Genomic DNA, 16,992 nt, shown 5'->3' with positions numbered 1-16,992 from the left:
CAAAAAGCAACTAACTATACACTAAATTCGTACATTTTTAAGGGAAGGTTTCCGTAGAGTACTTTCTCCGGCTTTGTGTGAACAACCCTGAAATGGGTTAACCAGTTAAAGTTTTACAGAGATAGTAAACATCTGGCTAGGTTGTTTGTTTATGGACAGGTGAACTGCTAGCAGAAATAAAAATAAGTGTATATTGACAAAACAAATCCCCAAATAATGTGAACTTTGAATTGCACTGAGCTTGTCTGAATGGAAACCCCCCCTTGTATCCAACATATCAACACCAAGCACAATTGTTACTGCTCTGTTTCAGTAATCTAGAATCGTATACTCTCTCTTTTTGAACCAATGACTGTTTTGAAAGATTTGTTTCATCCTTACAGACTTACCAGATTAAAGATGTAAAAGAAAAATCTCTACAAGTGCTATTATTTGCTTATTTTTCTGCCAGTTCTGCTAAGACAGTGTAAAGATTTGTTTTTGTTGGTTGGATTGTACAGCTGGTCCACTGTCCTGACGTATGGGCTTTTGCCTTGACACCTAATGTTTAAACATGCTCAGTACTGAAAACAAGTGTACCAATCATTTTGATGTAAATTTCTGTGTAATTTGAATTTCCTTGAATTATTAATGCAGATTACAGTATATTCCACAAGGGAAAAGCACATTTGCTTATTACCTTTTCATTTTTCACTCAGACTTTTTTGTCCAATTATCATTGGTTTCTCTCATGGATGGGATGGTGTAATGTTATAGGCCTACTGGGGTTTAAGTGTGCATGCCATTATTGCAAACACCGCTTTTGTTTAAGTGAAGGCTGAAATCGAGACAACTTTTTTCACCGTTTAATAGGATATTGTAAACAGCAATACTTAAATGAACAAGTAAATTATAAAAAATTAAATAGAAATCATACTGTGTGGAATGTAGAAGTGGGTTGGCTATGGGCTATTTTCTCACAAAAAGAACATCCAAGCCGGAAACTCATTCTATCTTTCAAAACCATGTGAAAAACCGTCTATATGTATGGTGCAAAGCCAACACAACTAATTAGCCAAAGTACACAACCCTTACTGTCAAGCTTGTGGGTGGCAGCATTATGCTATGGGGTTGCTTTCTTTAACAGGGGCTTTTGCTAGGATAGTGGACAATGAATAGCTCTAGATACGAAATTAATTCAGACACTGACCCTGCGGTCCTCTGACAGAACTTAATGAAGAGCCAGTGTATATGAGATGTCGGAACAGGAGCATTACTCCAGTTATGATAGATAGAGGTATAGATTGAAAGATACAAACATTTAACTATATTAGTCACTATTGCTTCAAATCAGGTTTGGCTGCATTGAGTTCAGTGGAGAAGGATTACTTTCATACTGTGTCCATGTGTGAATTTCATTGAAAACCTCACTTTGGCTTGAGGACCTGTGTGTGGAATGGGCTAGCTAGACAATAATCAGCAGTTTTATTTACTCTAGTTGCTAGGCAACTTGGGGTGATTGAATGCTACAAAGATGCAGCCAGGTGATCAGCAGGGAAAGGAGGAACGTTTTGTTTTAATTTTGTTGTAAGATATCTTGATTCAGAACATTTCCGACCCACATTATAGTTGTTCTGAAACGCGAACATACACGCAGGTGATTTATTCAAACAGCCAGTATTACATTACACAAAACTGTTGCTTGGTACAAAAAAGATGTATTGACCCTGGGCACTCTTCTTTCCTCAGTGAACAACCTGAAGAGGACCTTGCAGAAGTGCAAAATGATGGGCTGGATGGAGCAGATCACAGGAAATGGACTTAACGGCACCTACCAGCTCTGCTACCCATACTACCCCAGGTAGAAAGCAACTGTGGGAAGATTACTTTGATGTACATTGCAATGATTTCCACAGGATATTACAGTAGTGTGCTATATTGACAACTATAGGCCAATGTTGAAGCTGTCACCCTTGGCTAAAATCTTGAAACCCTTGTTAATGAACAGTTAGAGTTTTTATATACTCATTGTATCTTCTATGTATGTATCAATCTGGCTTCAGGAAAAAGCATAGCACAGTTACAGCAGCCATGAAGGTCTTAATTGACATCACTACTGCTCTGGATAAGGAACAACACTGTTGCACTTTTTATCAATCTCTCAAAGGCTTTTGATACAGTAGATCACACTAAACTGAAGCAAAGGCTATCAAGCATAGGTCTTTCTCAACACGCTGTTTCATGGTTCGACAACTGTTTATCAAATGGAACTCAGTGCACGCAATTTAATGGGCTTGCATCTGATTCATTGTTTGTTCTAAATGGTGTACCCCAGGGCTCTGTACTGGATTCACTCTTTATATAAATGATCTAGATAAAAATTTACAAAATCCTGAACTCCACTTTTATGTAGATGACACTGTTATTTATAGTTGTGCTTTGACCTTAGGGAAAGCTTTTCAACATTTACAAATTGCTTTTAATGCTGTTCAACATACCATGTGCAATTGCCACTTGTTTTCAATGTGGACAAAACCAAACAAATGTTGTTCTCTAAAACAAAAAAGAAACCTCTAAATCTTCCATATATTACTACCTACCAGGGTAATGTGATTGAGACAGTAACTTCATATAAATATCTAGGAATTTTAGATGAGGATTTTAATTTGAACTTGTCCTTCAAACTGCATATACTTCAACTTGCAAAGAAACTTAAGTTGAAGTTGGGATTTCATTTTAGGAATAAGGCTTGTTTCTCTTTTAAAGCCAGAAAAAAACGTTTTTTAGGAACCTTTTTGCCTATACTGGACTATGGTGATATTTTATATATGAATGCCTCTGCTCAGTGTTTGAGATCTATTGACACCCTTTATCATGGAGCGTTGAGATTTATCTTAAACTGTCTGGCACTTACACACCATTGTGCTTGATATATTTTGGGAAACGTGCCTTCATGTACTCTGCTCTATCATCTTGGAACACCTTTCAAAATTGTTTTTAACTACAAGGTCTTGTCTCTCTTAGCATTTTTAAATCATTGATGATTGACTTGGAATCTGATTCCCTTACTTGTCAATGGTTTTAATTATGTTCTGTCAACCTCTGCAGAATAATGGTGTAATTTTCTTATGGTTGTATTGATTATATCAGAAACATTTTATGTTACAACTTACGGCTGCCTATTCTTGGCCAGGACACACTTGGAAAAGAGATTTTTAATCCCAGTGAGCCTATCCTGGTTAAATTAAGGTTTAATAAAAAAAAAATATATATTGAGAACTTGTCAGTCAATTTACTGCTAATACAAGAGTAAATACTGTAATTGATACCAGTAAACCGATAGAGGTTGTATATAGTATGGGTCATGTGAGTTTTCATTCAAGAATAATATTTTAAGGGATTTTTAGGGATTCAAGAAATTAATTCCTGAATTTAGTTAAGGAATCTGATTCTCGTTTCATTCCACAGCCCAGCCATTCTGTTCCCAGAAAAACAGAAGGCAAAAGAGCAAAAACTCTCAGAGAAAGCTAAAGGCAGAAAGAGGGTTGACTCGTCTGATGAGGACTCTGATGAAGAGGAGGAGGAAGAGGAGTCATCTGAAGAGTCAGATGATGAACCTCCCCCTTCCAAGAGGTGAGTTATCATTTTTGGCATCAGTATACACATGAAACCACATAATGACAAAGCAAAAACAAGTTTCTTAGTAATGGGCTAGTTCATTGCAATGAAAAACTGAAATATCTTTGACTCCTCCTGCTTTGCACATCAGGATTCGGGCAGTTTCTCCTATTATTCCTTGTAGATCCTTGTGAGATTTATCAGATTGGATGGGGAGCAAGATGAACTGCAATCTTCAGCTTTCCCCACAGATGTTCAAGTCCTGGCTTTGGCTGGGCCATTCAAGGACATTCATAGACTTGTCCATTAGCCACTCCAGTGTTGTCTTGGTGTTTATGTTTTGGATTGTTGCATGCTGAAAGACTAATCTTCCCTGTCTGAGGTCCTGTGTGTTCTCAATCAGATTTTCTTTAAGGAGCTCTCTGTATTTTGCTCTAGTCCAAAACAGTTTTCCAGTCCCTTCCACTGAGAAGCATCCAATTAATATGATGGTCTTATCACCCTGCTTTAACTTTGGGATGGTATTAATGAAATGATTAGCGGTACCTTGTTTTTAGCCAGATGCTGTGCTTGGCATTCATTTAGATTTCTGTCTCATCAAAACAATCTGGTTCTTCCTGCTCTCGGTGTCCTCTAAAGCTGGACTAGGTAACATTCTGAAAATAATTCAAATGTGAGAGATGGCACCCCAAATTCACTATACTCCTTCTCCCCCCCAGCCTGAGTTTGATTGACAGCTGAGTTTTTCTTTCCTAATCACATGAACATGCATGCAAGTGACCTGATACAATTTGTAGACACGAATAGTGCTACTCTTTGAAATCTTGTTGCTTTGCAGTTTTAGATGTGTATGCAGTTTTAAGCAGTGGAGGAATTGGCATTTTGTTGTCGTCTGAAAAAAAAAAAAAAAGATTAGCTCCTTATTGCGGACTTATACTACCTCCAGGCAGTATGCACATTCACAAACGGAGCCAAGCACCGCCTTGCCAAAGGCAATTGGCTAAAGATTGCCTGAAAAAGGATTGGCTGCATTGTTACTCCCTGAGGAACATTGTCAGAGCGGCATTCCAGGGGCGGGGAGCTGCCAGTGGTGTTAACCATATCTCACAGGGCCTCATTTAACTTAGACGCCATGTCTATATAGACACAACATTTTATTTTAAATGAAAAAAACCCTACCTACTCTAGCTGTAAGTGCTGTTTGTCAGAATCTAGACAGCATGTCATATGCCATTTACTCATGAGTAGGTACAGTCTAGCCACACTACCATAAAGGTCTAATTGGTGGAAAGTTGCAGAGAGGATTGTCCTTCTGGCAATTTCTGAATTTGTTGGTGACCATTGGATTCACATATGAACTCAATTTAGTGTCATGGCAGATGGTCTAAATACTTATGTACAGTGGGGAGAACAAGTATTTGATACACTGCCGATTTTGCAGGTTTTCCTACTTACAAAGCATGTAGTGGTCTGTAATTATTTATCATAGGTACACTACAACTGTGAGAGACGGAATAAAAAATCCAGAAAATCACATTGTATGATTTTCTAATAATTAATTTGCATTTTATTGCATGACATAAGTATTTGATCACCTACCAACCAGTAAGAATTCTGTCTCTCACAGACCTGTTAGTTTTCCTTTAAGAAGCCCTCCTGTTCTCTACTCTGCACCTGTTTGAACTTGTTACCTGTATAAAAGACACCTGTCCACACTCTCAATCAAACAGACTCCAACCTCTCCACAATGGCCAAGACCAGAGAGCTGTGTAAGAACATCAGGGATAAAATTGTAGACCTGCACAAGGCTGGGATGGGCTACAGGGCAATAGGCAAGCAGCTTGGTGAGAAGGCAACAACTGTTGGCGCAATTATTAGAAAATGGGAAGAAGTTCAAGATGATGGTCAATCTCCTTCGGTCTGGGGCTCCATGCAAGATCTCACCTCGTGGGGCATCAATGATCATGAGGAAGGTGAGGGGTAAGCCCAGAAGGACCTGGTCAATGACCTGAAGAGAGCTGGGACAACAGTCCCAAAGAAAAGCATTAGTAACACACTACACTGTCATGGATTAAAATCCTGCAGCGCACGCAAGGTCCCCCTGCTCAAGCCAGCACATGTCCAGGCCTGTCTGAAGTTTGCCAATGATCCTCTGGATGATCCGAAGGAGGAATGGGAGAAGATCATGTGGTCTGATAAGACAAAAATAGAGCTTTTTGGTCTAAACTCCACTCGCTGTTTTTGGAGGAAGAAGAAGGATGTGTACACCCCCAAGAACACCATCCCAACCGTGAAGCATGCAGGTGGAAACATCATTCTTTGGGGATGCTTTTCTGCAAAGGGGACAGGACGACTGCACCGTATTGAGGGGAGAATGGATGGGGCCATGTTTTGTGAGCTCTTGGCCAACAACCTCCTTCCCCCAGTAAGAGCATTGAAGATGGGTCGTGGCTGGGTCTTCCAGCATGACAACGACCCAAAACACACAGCCAGGGCAACTAAGGAGTGGCTCCTTAAGAAGCATCTCAAGGTCCTGGAGTGGCCTAGACCACTCTCACAGTCTCCAGACCTGAAGCCAATAGAAAATCTTTGGAGGGAGCTGAAAGTCCGTATTGCCCAGCGACAGCCCCAAAACCTGAAGGATCTGGAGAAGGTCTGTATGGAAGAGTGGGCCAAAATCCCTGCTGGAGTGTGTGCAAACCTGGCCAAGAACTACAGGAAACGTATGATCTCTGTAATTGCAAACAAAGGTTTCTGTACCAAATATTAAGTTCTGCTTTTCTGATGTATCAAATACTTATGTCATGCAATAAAATGCAATTTAATTACTTAAAAATCATACAATGTGATTTTCTGGATTTTTGTTTTAGATTTCGTTACTTACAGTTGAAGAGTACCTATGATAAAAATGACAGACTTCTACATGCTTTGTAAGTGGGACACACTGCCGAATTTGCAGGTTATCAAATACTTGTTCTCCCCACTATACATGAGATTTCAGTATTTTATTTGAAGTGAATTGCCAAAAATGAAACCATGTTTTTGCTTTGTCATTGTGTTTGTGGATTGATGGCAATAAAAAGCTAATTCTAAGATAACATAATTTGGTGGAAGTGAAGGTGTCTGAACACTTTTCCAAAGCAAATTTTTAAATGGTTCAATACTCATGTTTTTGTTCAATACAATCCTTAGGAAAGCTGTGAAGAGGCCCCCTCCTAAAGCACGTCGCCCTCCCCCCAGCAAGAAGCCACGACAGGGAAGTCAGTCACGAGCTAAGGTTGAGAAAAGAGCAGCCCCTACTAAGAGGTCTGTACCACCAGCCAAGAAACCAGCACCCTCATCTAAGAAAGCAGAACCACCAGCCAAAAAGTCTGCTCCCCCAGCAAAGAAACCATTGCCTCCAGTAAAGAAACCTGCAACTTCAAGTAAACCTGCAGTCTCAAAGAAAGCACCATCACCAGCTAAAGCAGCACCGACACCAGTCAAGAAAGCCGCTCCTGCAAGCAAGCCTAAAACGCCAATAATCAAAAAGCTGACAAGCAAGGCATCCAAGCGGCCACTGCCCAAAAAGTCCCCGCCTGCAAAGGCAGCAGCCAAACCTGCAGTAAAGACCAAGCCAGCAGCCCGCAAATCGCTGAGGGGGAGGAAGTGATTTCACTATCGCCCACCAGTGGAAGTTTAACTGTAGCTCTGAAGACAGCAGTGCTCTGCCTCTGTCCATGCTCTCTTTCGCATCATTGTTTTCCCCCTGTTTGGGCCTCTAGAATTATTCTCTGTAGGATGGGGATGTGACAATTATTAGTTTGTCAATTTTACTTTGGAACTGTTCAATTTCTGTGGACCCTCCTTTTAAACACCATTGTGTAGAAAGTCTTAAAATTTCAACTGCCTAGGTAAAATGTGAAATATTAGTATCAATTTTTTTCCCTTCACACACTTCATTTTGATAATTTGTAGGCAGAGATCCAGAATCAGTGACTTGTCTTATTTTTACATTTCATTCCAATCCACTCTGCCATTTTTCACTATGACAAAATTTATCAAATACCTTTTTGGATACTTTCTCTCAATGCCGTTTTCTGACATTTCTGAATTTAATGTTGAGTAAACTCATCTTGAAGGGTAACAAGACATTGTAAGTAAAGAGTATGAGAGCCAGCTTTTCATGTAAAAAAAATAATAATCCCTTTATTACAAATTCTATTTAATGTTGTCAAAATACTGTGCCCATGGTAAAAATAGTGAATTGGAAACTAGAATAAGGACGCAGTTTTTCATTATGATATTCAGAGTTTCTGCATAGTTTTAGGGGATTTCTTTTGTTTAAACAAACCTGCTTATCAAGGTTATTTGGTTGTATCTTATAAGCTAAGAAAGGTCATCTATATTCTGTGTAATAGTGAAAGATTGTGAATATGACACTTAGTTTTGAAGCCTAGCTCATACATACCCTGCATGCGTGTACTCTTTGTTATGCTTTTTCCCAGGTCATTATTAAAATGGCTATATTTGTACTCAATAACTTGTCATTCATTCTGTGATGGTCTCTGCCCCCGATGTGTATATATACTGCTCCAGCATGGGTTTGAATATGACCGCAATACCTATTCCTCTCCTGACTGCAAAAGCATCTGAAAAAGCAGGGTTTTATTTCCGTGTTTGTGTCTTAGTGAAACGTGCATAATGATTTCAAAGGTTTGTGATAGTCACTTTTAGTAAATATTTCAAGTTTAAATTTAAATCTTCCCAGCATGCTCTGCTTCTGGTTGATATGTTTTAATTGTTTTATCCTTTTTTGCATCTATATTGACTGATTAATCTTAGCTACACAAACATCAAAGATACACATTTTTCGAAAGTAATCCAATCATTCTGTAAAAAAATATTTTGCACTAGCTACAGAAATTGTCACAAATAAGAAATCCATCTTGGTGTGAAAATGATTCCAATAGAAAACACTTTTCCTTTGTGGGTAACGTTGCCAAATTCTGGTTGGGTTCCCAGGTTTTTCAGAAATCTCAGCAGAGGCTGTTTTTTCTTTTCTGGAAATCAAAAAATTATCAATACATGAGTTTAACAACCATGTTTTTTTGGGCTGTGTTATAATGCAATGCAAAAATAAGGCGTAATGGGATATGTAAACTTTTAAGTGTTCAACATTTATTGCAATTGTCTAGGAATTGGAATGATAGAACATGAGTTCAATAACCTTGTCATTAACAAGTAATGGGTGGTAATTCTAGAGAAAGGGCAATGTATACTGAGAAATTCTCTGGTAGGTGTGGCTTAGTGTGTTAGAAAATCCCTTTAAGCAAAAACAACCTGCATCATCTGGACCCCATTTAAGTTGTAACAACTGAACAATTTTGCTTTCTCAATAACTTTGTACTATGCAATGAACAGATGTTTCACAGGTCCTAAACCTGCAAGTTCAGCAAATGTTAAAAAACCTAAAAATATTAAGGCAACTGATGGTCCTACATTTAAGTTTTGTGAAATTATTTTCTCAAGAATTGCAGGAAAGATTGAGTAGTTATTAAAATGGGTGGACCATAATGTTGCTATGATCCTACATCTAGACCCCCTGTTTAGTGAATGAAGTAGGTCTAACCATTTGAATAGATCCATAATGTGTTTACATTTGCAAAAAGTGAGGATGTAGATGAACAACAAAGAGGCCAGTATGAAAATTCAGAATTTATGTATGGGAAGCTGTTTAACCAGTATAAAAGTATATACAATCACCTTTATTTGTTAATTTTCCACATACCATTTTGTTATATTGATGCTCCTAGTTGTATACCACATTGTGGCAGAAAACAAGCTGTAGTGTTCCCATACAATTAAATATGCTGTGGGTGTTGATTATAATGGGATATGAGTGGTAAGTATATAATATACAACACAAATATAAATGCAAAAATGTCTGTTGAAACAGGATCTTTGTGGATTGACGTTATCATTGCTGCTGATCAAATGCAATTGTGTTGGTTTTCTGTAACTCCTTGCCTAGAAAACAACCCCACCGGCCTCTTGGGGCGATCTGTTCACAACGTTAGGATATGGCTAAACCCGAGTGACGCCTGACATCTGCGCGGTGCAGTTGAAACTGGTGAGGACGAATACGCAGATGAGCTTCAATGGTACTGTTTTTGAGAGCTTCTGCAGACATTTGTTGCTCATTTTAACCAGTTGGACCTACCGCAAAACTATCTAGAAATGGCATTTGGGAGACACAAACTTGCATTCAGTCCTCTGGCAACGGCTCTAATTTTGAACCTTCAGTCAGTATGCCAACAATTTGAGATCTGTGACAAAACTTGCATATTTTACTGTAGTGGGCATTTACTGTCCCAAACAACCTGTACATGTGTAATGATGATGTTGTTTGAACCGTTTGTTGATATGCTACACCTGGGTGGATGGATACTCTTGGTAAGAGAGATGTGCTTGCTGTAAGAACTTTTAGAGGCTTTTAAATTCATATGACTTGACAAAATATACGGTTCATTTAATAAGTTAAAGTCGGTGCCACATTTCCATTAGGGCTACTATTTCAGTGATGAAGTACAATGAAGTGAAATGAAAAAGTATTGGAATTTGGATGTTGGGAAAATAACCATGTTGCCTATTGTTGCAAGGTAACATGTTTGGAAACACTCGTGGGCGTCAACTTGGTAAGGTGAGGCAACTTAACTGGAAGGGGAAATCAGAGTTCCTAAGGACTGTGCAGGTCCGGAATAGACTACTGTGGAGGTGAAACTACGTTGCTGTGGAAATAATAGTAAGATTTTTTCATCACTGATATTAAAACAATGTGTTCTAAGGATTTTAGTTTGGATTCTAAAAAAATGTTTTACAAAGTGGGTCGCAGATGAGATCACCCGCCTGCTCTGACTGCTATTGTAATGGCACAGACTGAAGTAAATGTTACGTAATTCATTTTGGAATGTGCTAGTAACTACGACTGATTACTGTGTGGTAGCCAACTAACTCTGTATTTACAATTACAACTTTCAAACGAAACGTTCTCAAATGAGTTTGCAGGAAATTTTCATATTTGGGCAGGACAAAACCTTATCCGATTCTCGGGGTTTTGAAATGACCATGAATATTATCAAAAACAAAATTGAGGCTGGCTTTAATCAAAAAGTTTGAGTTGTTCATTCAGCAACACTGTTGTTGCGTTCAGTAAACCTGTATGTTCTGGAACGCTTGATCGATCAGAAGGCGTGCTATATCCTACTGAACGATGGGGAATGCGTTCATTAGTACTTTTTTAAAGACCTAGATCGTTCAAGTCTTTTTATTCATGAAAGGTTATCTCACACAGTTTCTTGAATGCCTTTGCCCCGCCCCGTGTAAAGAATAATTCAGGTGAAATTGTTGGTTGGACAGGTAAAATAGTTACAGGGCTGTGTTCGGGAGAATCAAAGTAACGCATAAGTTAATTGTGATAGGATCTACAAAGTACAACAGTCATGATGCAAGTCGTTTGTATGACATTGAGTCTACAGTCGCCTGCAGTAGTTTGATTTTCTCATACACAGCCAGATGTGACAGCGGAAGGAGGAGCACCACCATCTTGCTGTCACCTAAACTTCTTGAGATGTCAGTTGCGCCTTTCATGGTGTTTTATGTCAAAAAATAGTTGTCGATCTAAACGTTTTTGGCAACAACAAATACTAAATTTAGTTCAATAAAATTTTCAACGAACTGTCAAAAATAAGATCAGAATGTGTCTTACTCTGTAACTATGCCTGAATATCTACTTCGTATGAATATTAAGTGAAAAATCAAGACGAATACAAAATTGAAAATATATAACAATCTGAATGAAATACCAGAGAAAAATAATTATTATGGCACAAGGCATTCAGATGTTTAAACACATTGTGACATTACTTACATTATTTTTTTATGCTTACTTATTTAAGGAAAAGTTTTATATTTGAAATACTGAGAGGTATAGAACATATCAAAGGTAAATAGTGATACATTTGGATAACTGATACCTAGTATTTTGTCAGGAATGTCTTGAGATTCTGAATCAAATGAGCAAATACTTGTTCATTCTTTTCAGATGTCTACCTTTTATTGAAAAAAATATTAACAGGGTGCCGTGTAGTCCATAATATTTCAAAAGAATTGACAAGTTTTGTTATTTTGGTTCTGTACACCAGTACCTTGGGTTTGAAATGATACAATGTTTACTCTGTCATCTTTAATTTGAGGGTATTTTCCCCCGCAATTTGATATTAACAATTAAGAAGTAAAAATGAATTTGTACAGTCCTCCCCCATTCAAAAGTACCAAAACAATTGGTTTTACAGCTGCCATGAGAGCTGTTAATGTATTGATTTTAGGATTTTCAATTGGAGTTGGTTGCTGGTGTCTGACAACAGAATGACTAAGGTATCAATTCAAGTCAAGCTGTCCATCATGATGCAGTTGAATAAGAAAAAAATCTATGAGAGATGCATCTAATACTTTAAGCGTACAAAAAACAAATGTTTGGTACATTAAAAAGGACTAAAGCATTAGTTAGCTCAGCAATGGCAAATTATCTTGTTGACAAAGACTTATTGTGGATGACCAAAAATGCTCACCATAATAAAGAAAAACACAAAAGAACATCTCAGGAACACTCCTGAGGTTGAGGTGATGTGTCAGCTACTACCATTCACTACCCAGACTTCACCAGCCAAACTACAAGGGTTTTTACACTACGATAGTTTATAGAACCCAGTTTCATTTAAAGAAAATTAAGATAAAATGCTAATACAGTTTTTGATTTATACTAACAAGAAGTTACATTTGCTGCATCATAAGGCAAAACACATGTGTGCAGTACCTTGTCAAGAACACTGACCTGAAAGGTATATATAGACACAATGTTGTGTAGCCATTAACCACTAACATGGCCCTCTCTGTCGACTTGTAGCTGGAAAGACTTGTAGAACCAAGCTTCCTATGTCACCACTCTGGTCAAACCAGTGCTGTGGCTGGTGAAAGTAGAGTTGTTTCGGTGACTGTGTTTTCAGTTGCCTCCCAATTACAGTATTTGTTTCTGATTCAGTTTATACAATGGATTAGAACCACTCCGATGGAGAACTTGAATCAAGTCTGGTTCATCAAAATAATACTATTGTAGTGTAAAAACTCTCTACAGAGGCTGGATTGCAAGGTGCAAGAACACACAAGGACAATGTGTTTTTTGCACCAAAAAGTGGCTTCAGAGTTCTAGAACAATTATAGACAGATGAAAACAATACCCTGCTCAAAATAATTAAGGGAACACGTAATCATCAGTCATCACACACATTCAGGGGTTAAATAGTTTACTTTGATTCTTCGTGTGAGTTTGAATCCAGCCCTCAATGAGTTGGTGATTTTGGTTTCCATTGACCGTTATGTCATTTTGTTCTCAACAAATTACACTATGCACATAAAGATTTAGATTTTAGATTTATTTAATTCATCAAGACCCGATGTGTGATTAAGATTTTCCCTGAATCTTTTTGAGCTGTATATCAACATACAGTGGCTCTCATGTTTTTACCCCTTTTAGACTTTTCCAAATGTTATTATGTTACAATAATTTAGAATGGATTTAATTAATTAAGTTAAGTTTTTGTCAAGTTGAAAAATAAAACTTGATCCAGTGTCATTTTTTTCAAATTCACTGTGCTGGAATACATAGCCAAAAATCCAACAAGTTTGACCACCAAATTTGACCTAGCCAACATTTGTATTGCTAGCCATTTTGACTGACTTTATTTGATGAAAACATTGCCATCTGTTAAAAATCAGTGATGTCATAGGTTTTCTACTAAATATCCGTCAATTGTAACAATGTCATTTGATTTCGAACATTAACCCGTGTAGTATGTATGTAAATGTATATATGTATTTTAGTGCTGTGTATATTTTAGTGGTATATAAACAGTATTGCGTTCCGCTACCTGCTTCTGGAGAACTCAGGGGAACTCTTCCAAAAACAGCAGGATTCTAAAGAGTGAGAAGAATGGGTGAGACAATGGTCAGGGAGGATGGCACAGTTACCAGGTCAGCTGAGGTAAGCCTTATCCAATGACTGAGCAATACATACCTCATTATCTTATTATGTGTTTAAAGAAAGTACATCCTTAGACAAAGCAATCTGAGTGGACTACTTCCCTTGTAAACCTTTTTAAAACTTACAATTTCCTGCCTACCTGCAAGTGTAAAAACCATATCAAAAATATTTCCTCTCTATTAATATTTTTGTGAAATTGTCCAGAACAATATAATACCAAAACACTTTTCTGAACATATTGGTGTGGCATCGGCCAGAAAATGTTTTGGTGTGTAACTTCTAGTCCTTCTTGTTCACATAGTATGTTGGGTCCTTTCCTGTGGATGACTGCTGCTTGGATGATCAGATTCAACAGTTACACAAACACCTCAAGGCTCTGAAAGTAGGTGCTGGTAATTATAGATTAGAAAGTATCAGCACTGCAAGCCTTGACTGTTTACATTTTTTGGATTTTAAATTCCTAATTGTATATATCTTTCTTTGACACAGGCATGCAACAGAAGGAGGTCTGTGTCCCTGAAATTTTCTATCAAAGGGGTGAAGATATATGATGAAGATGAGACGGTAAGAATTCAACCTACCTGAAAAATGCATGTGTGTATCATTGTTGTTAGAGCTGTGCACACAACGTTATCAGTAATTAAAATATAAATGTATTGTCTTAATTAATGTCCTGTTTTCCGTAGACCCTCCTCATGGCCCACGCTCTACGAAGGGTCTCTCTTTCCACTGCCCGCCCCTCAGATGCCCAGTTTGCCTTTGTTTCCCACAACCCACGCAGCCCTGACACCCAACTATTTTGCCACCTTTTCAAGGCTAGACATTCCAGAGCAGTAAGAACATGCAAGAGATCTTTATTTCCCAAGATGACATTTGACAAAATCTTGTTTTTGAATGTTTCAAGGTGCTGTTTCATGTCTCATTTATCTCTGTGGATGTCTGTGTCTCCCCTAGGCCCAGTTCCTGAACCTGTTGCTGATCCGCTGTTTTCAGCTGTCTTACCTGGAGAAGCACCCAGAGGAGGCGCAGGAGGAGTCTTTCGGCCCACTACCCAGACGCGCCCCCTCCCTGCTTAACCAGGGCTTCCCACTCAGTGTCAGCGCCCTTGTGTCCTTCCGTAGAGCCCCAAATCAGGGCTTGCTCCCAGGTGAAAAGGTCAGGCCAAAAAAATAAATCTTTGTTGTAGGACCTTACATCTGTACCCGTCTACAGACTGAAAATGGCAGATGATTGGATTTCCTACATAAGAATGCAGTGGCTGTAGGGTAACAAGCTGGCCTATACTTCAGCACTTTGTGCAATATTTTCACATTTTGAAGAAATGACCTTTTCACATTTCCATAAAATGTATGTTATATACAGTGTCAATATTTGTGTATAAAATCAACTAAGGTTTGGAGCAATCTTGTGGTCAGGTGAAACATTTCTCGAAACTATATTGTTTTGATTCCTACCATGGTATCATATACTTTTAATATTCATTCTGTAAGACACATTTCAATGTATTCATACAGGCCATTTCCTGTGTAAGAAGTAAAAGCATTATATTACTGTCTGCTCTACTGGTGACATTGTGCTAGCTAGCAGGAAAACATTTAGTTAACATTTTCTATGTGTCTATATTATAGGTCTTTCCAACAAAGAACAATAAAACACCAACTAAGGAACAACCGAACAGCCAAGAGGAGGCCTTCACCGCCTCTCCATCCTTGGTGCGATCAAAAGCTATCCGGAACAAAGTCCTGCGTTCGGGAGCCTATCGCTCCTTCACTTACACCCCTCATAAACATCGTCATCTCCAGGATCAGCTAAACTCTCCTCAAGGTGGGCCAGGTTTGCAGAGGGCACTTTCAAGAGTGAAACAGTTCATTAGGTAATTCATACCCTGAGTGATATGATGGCCACAGCACATGGTGTGGTGATAAGGTGATAGCCACTTATTTTTCACAGGAGTCTGATTTTTTTTTCTTCTTCTACAAATGTAGTGTACACTTCTGAGCATGTCAGGATGTTTTATTAACTTTATCACAGTTCACCTTGAAACAGTCATTGTGAAGTAGTTTATGCATTCTACTGTTAATTTAAAGTGAAATGGAAAATGTATTGACTTAAGTCACACTGAATAACAAGGTCTACTAAATGACGTAAATGTAAGTTAGTCATCTTATGCAAGTGCGGTTGGATTATTTTCCTTGAGGTACCCGTTTGAATGGGTTCACCCCAACATGCTAAGGACTCTCCTCTTGAATGAGAAACAGGGAAGGGGCAGGACAAACTGAAAGTGAGGAGAGCCCGGGCCCCCAGCCTTGCAGAAACAGAAGAAGCACTGGCTCATGCAGTGTGGTGCTGGGCCGGCATTGCCATGTGAGTCCCACCTGGATCTACCTCACTCCTCCCAGACAAATTCAAAGTGTGTTGTGTGTTCACACGATGGAACTTATCTTGCTGTGTCCTGTTTTTGCAGGGAAAGCAGCTCCCGCCTGCTTGAAGAGGATGTCCTCGGGTCATACCTGCTATGTCCCCATCCTAAGCGACCAGGTTGTGGCTCTCTCAGAATTCGTTTTTCGTCTAGACTGGTCACATACCAGATACACAATACTTCCAATGGGAAATGTATGCTTGAGGTGAGCCATCTTTCCAATCGTTCCTTCCTTTTAATTTAAGTGTATTTTTCACTAACAATGCAGTGATATATATTTTTCTATACTAGAACTGCCATGAAGAATTTAGGACCATTGATGCCCTAATAGAGCACTACACAGTTGTCAAGGGGGAGCTGAACTGCCGGCTGAGTTGTGCCCGTGTGAACCACTGCTATGAGTGGGAGGAGAGACTTGGCGTGGCACCCCCTTCAGCCCTAAAAGGCCCTAAAAGAGACACTGCAAAATATAGCCGGAGGAACCAGTGGGTTTGAAAGTAATTAGGATTGATGGCTCTATCCAATTCTCTGAGACTTAATTTCTTTTGTAATTAAATATTTATTAATAACGAATTAGCTGCTCAAGGCACATATGATTTAGGGATGTTTTAATGTCTAAATGGTCTGTATTTTTATATTTGTCTGTTTATATTTGTCTGTTTTTGCTGCACTTAAATCCCAGTTGTATAATTTTAAACTGTATATATTTTGTATTGCTAACTTACGGTTTCTTTTTTATACCTCGACAATACCTCGTAGCTGTCTGTTTAAATGTTTTTTTATCCATCTTTTTAAGATGTCCTGTGAGAATTAGCATTTTTTTCATTAGGATTACAAATAAATGTAATTACTTGCTGACTACACGTGAATTATTTTAAATGTTTTATCTTATTGTGCA

At 38.5% G+C, this 16,992-nt stretch overlaps 2 protein-coding genes across 9 annotated transcripts in view; both read left to right on the top strand.

The window, feature by feature from the left end:
• The window catches only part of hp1bp3 (heterochromatin protein 1, binding protein 3), a 28,642-nt gene extending 20,531 nt beyond the window's left edge, over window positions 1–8,111 (top strand). For all 4 annotated transcript variants that reach the window (XM_010881768.4, XM_010881767.4, XM_034287223.1 and 1 more), the window contains 3 exons: window positions 1,729–1,840; window positions 3,448–3,612; window positions 6,790–8,111. In XM_010881768.4, coding sequence (XP_010880070.2) covers window positions 1,729–1,840; window positions 3,448–3,612; window positions 6,790–7,249 — 737 coding nt within the window. In that variant the 3' untranslated portion in view covers window positions 7,250–8,111. The remainder of the gene's footprint in view (window positions 1–1,728; window positions 1,841–3,447; window positions 3,613–6,789) is intronic.
• Window positions 8,112–9,623: 1,512 nt separating this feature from the next.
• Window positions 9,624–16,952, top strand: sh2d5 (SH2 domain containing 5). 5 transcript variants are annotated; one of them, XM_010881764.4, is made up of 11 exons: window positions 9,624–9,709; window positions 10,239–10,381; window positions 13,602–13,675; window positions 13,977–14,057; window positions 14,165–14,239; window positions 14,362–14,508; window positions 14,630–14,830; window positions 15,304–15,499; window positions 15,934–16,039; window positions 16,140–16,299; window positions 16,386–16,952. In XM_010881764.4, the coding sequence occupies exons 3-11, from the start codon at window positions 13,625–13,627 to the stop codon at window positions 16,587–16,589; spliced, it is 1,221 nt and encodes a 406-aa protein (XP_010880066.1). In that variant the 5' UTR covers window positions 9,624–9,709; window positions 10,239–10,381; window positions 13,602–13,624; the 3' UTR covers window positions 16,590–16,952. The 5 variants fall into 5 exon arrangements, with proteins under 5 accessions (XP_010880066.1, XP_010880063.1, XP_010880064.1 ...); XM_010881761.4 differs by having other exon boundaries at window positions 13,575–13,675; XM_010881762.4 differs by having other exon boundaries at window positions 9,676–9,740; window positions 13,575–13,675.
• Window positions 16,953–16,992: the final 40 nt, after the last annotated feature.

Source organism: Esox lucius, chromosome 17 (genome assembly GCF_011004845.1).
Source record: "Esox lucius isolate fEsoLuc1 chromosome 17, fEsoLuc1.pri, whole genome shotgun sequence".
Taxonomy (NCBI): Eukaryota; Metazoa; Chordata; class Actinopteri; order Esociformes; family Esocidae; genus Esox; species Esox lucius.
This window is presented reverse-complemented; position numbering and strand designations above follow the sequence as displayed.

Coding starts and splice junctions, on each gene's coding strand:
- sh2d5 (XM_010881764.4), top strand. CDS start 13,625: ATGGGTGAGACAATGGTCAGGGAGGATGGCACAGTTACCAGGTCAGCT. Junction 13,676..13,976: donor CAGTTACCAGGTCAGCTGAG/GTAAGCCTTATC, acceptor TTGTTCACATAG/TATGTTGGGTCCTTTCCTGT. Junction 14,240..14,361: donor TATATGATGAAGATGAGACG/GTAAGAATTCAA, acceptor TGTTTTCCGTAG/ACCCTCCTCATGGCCCACGC.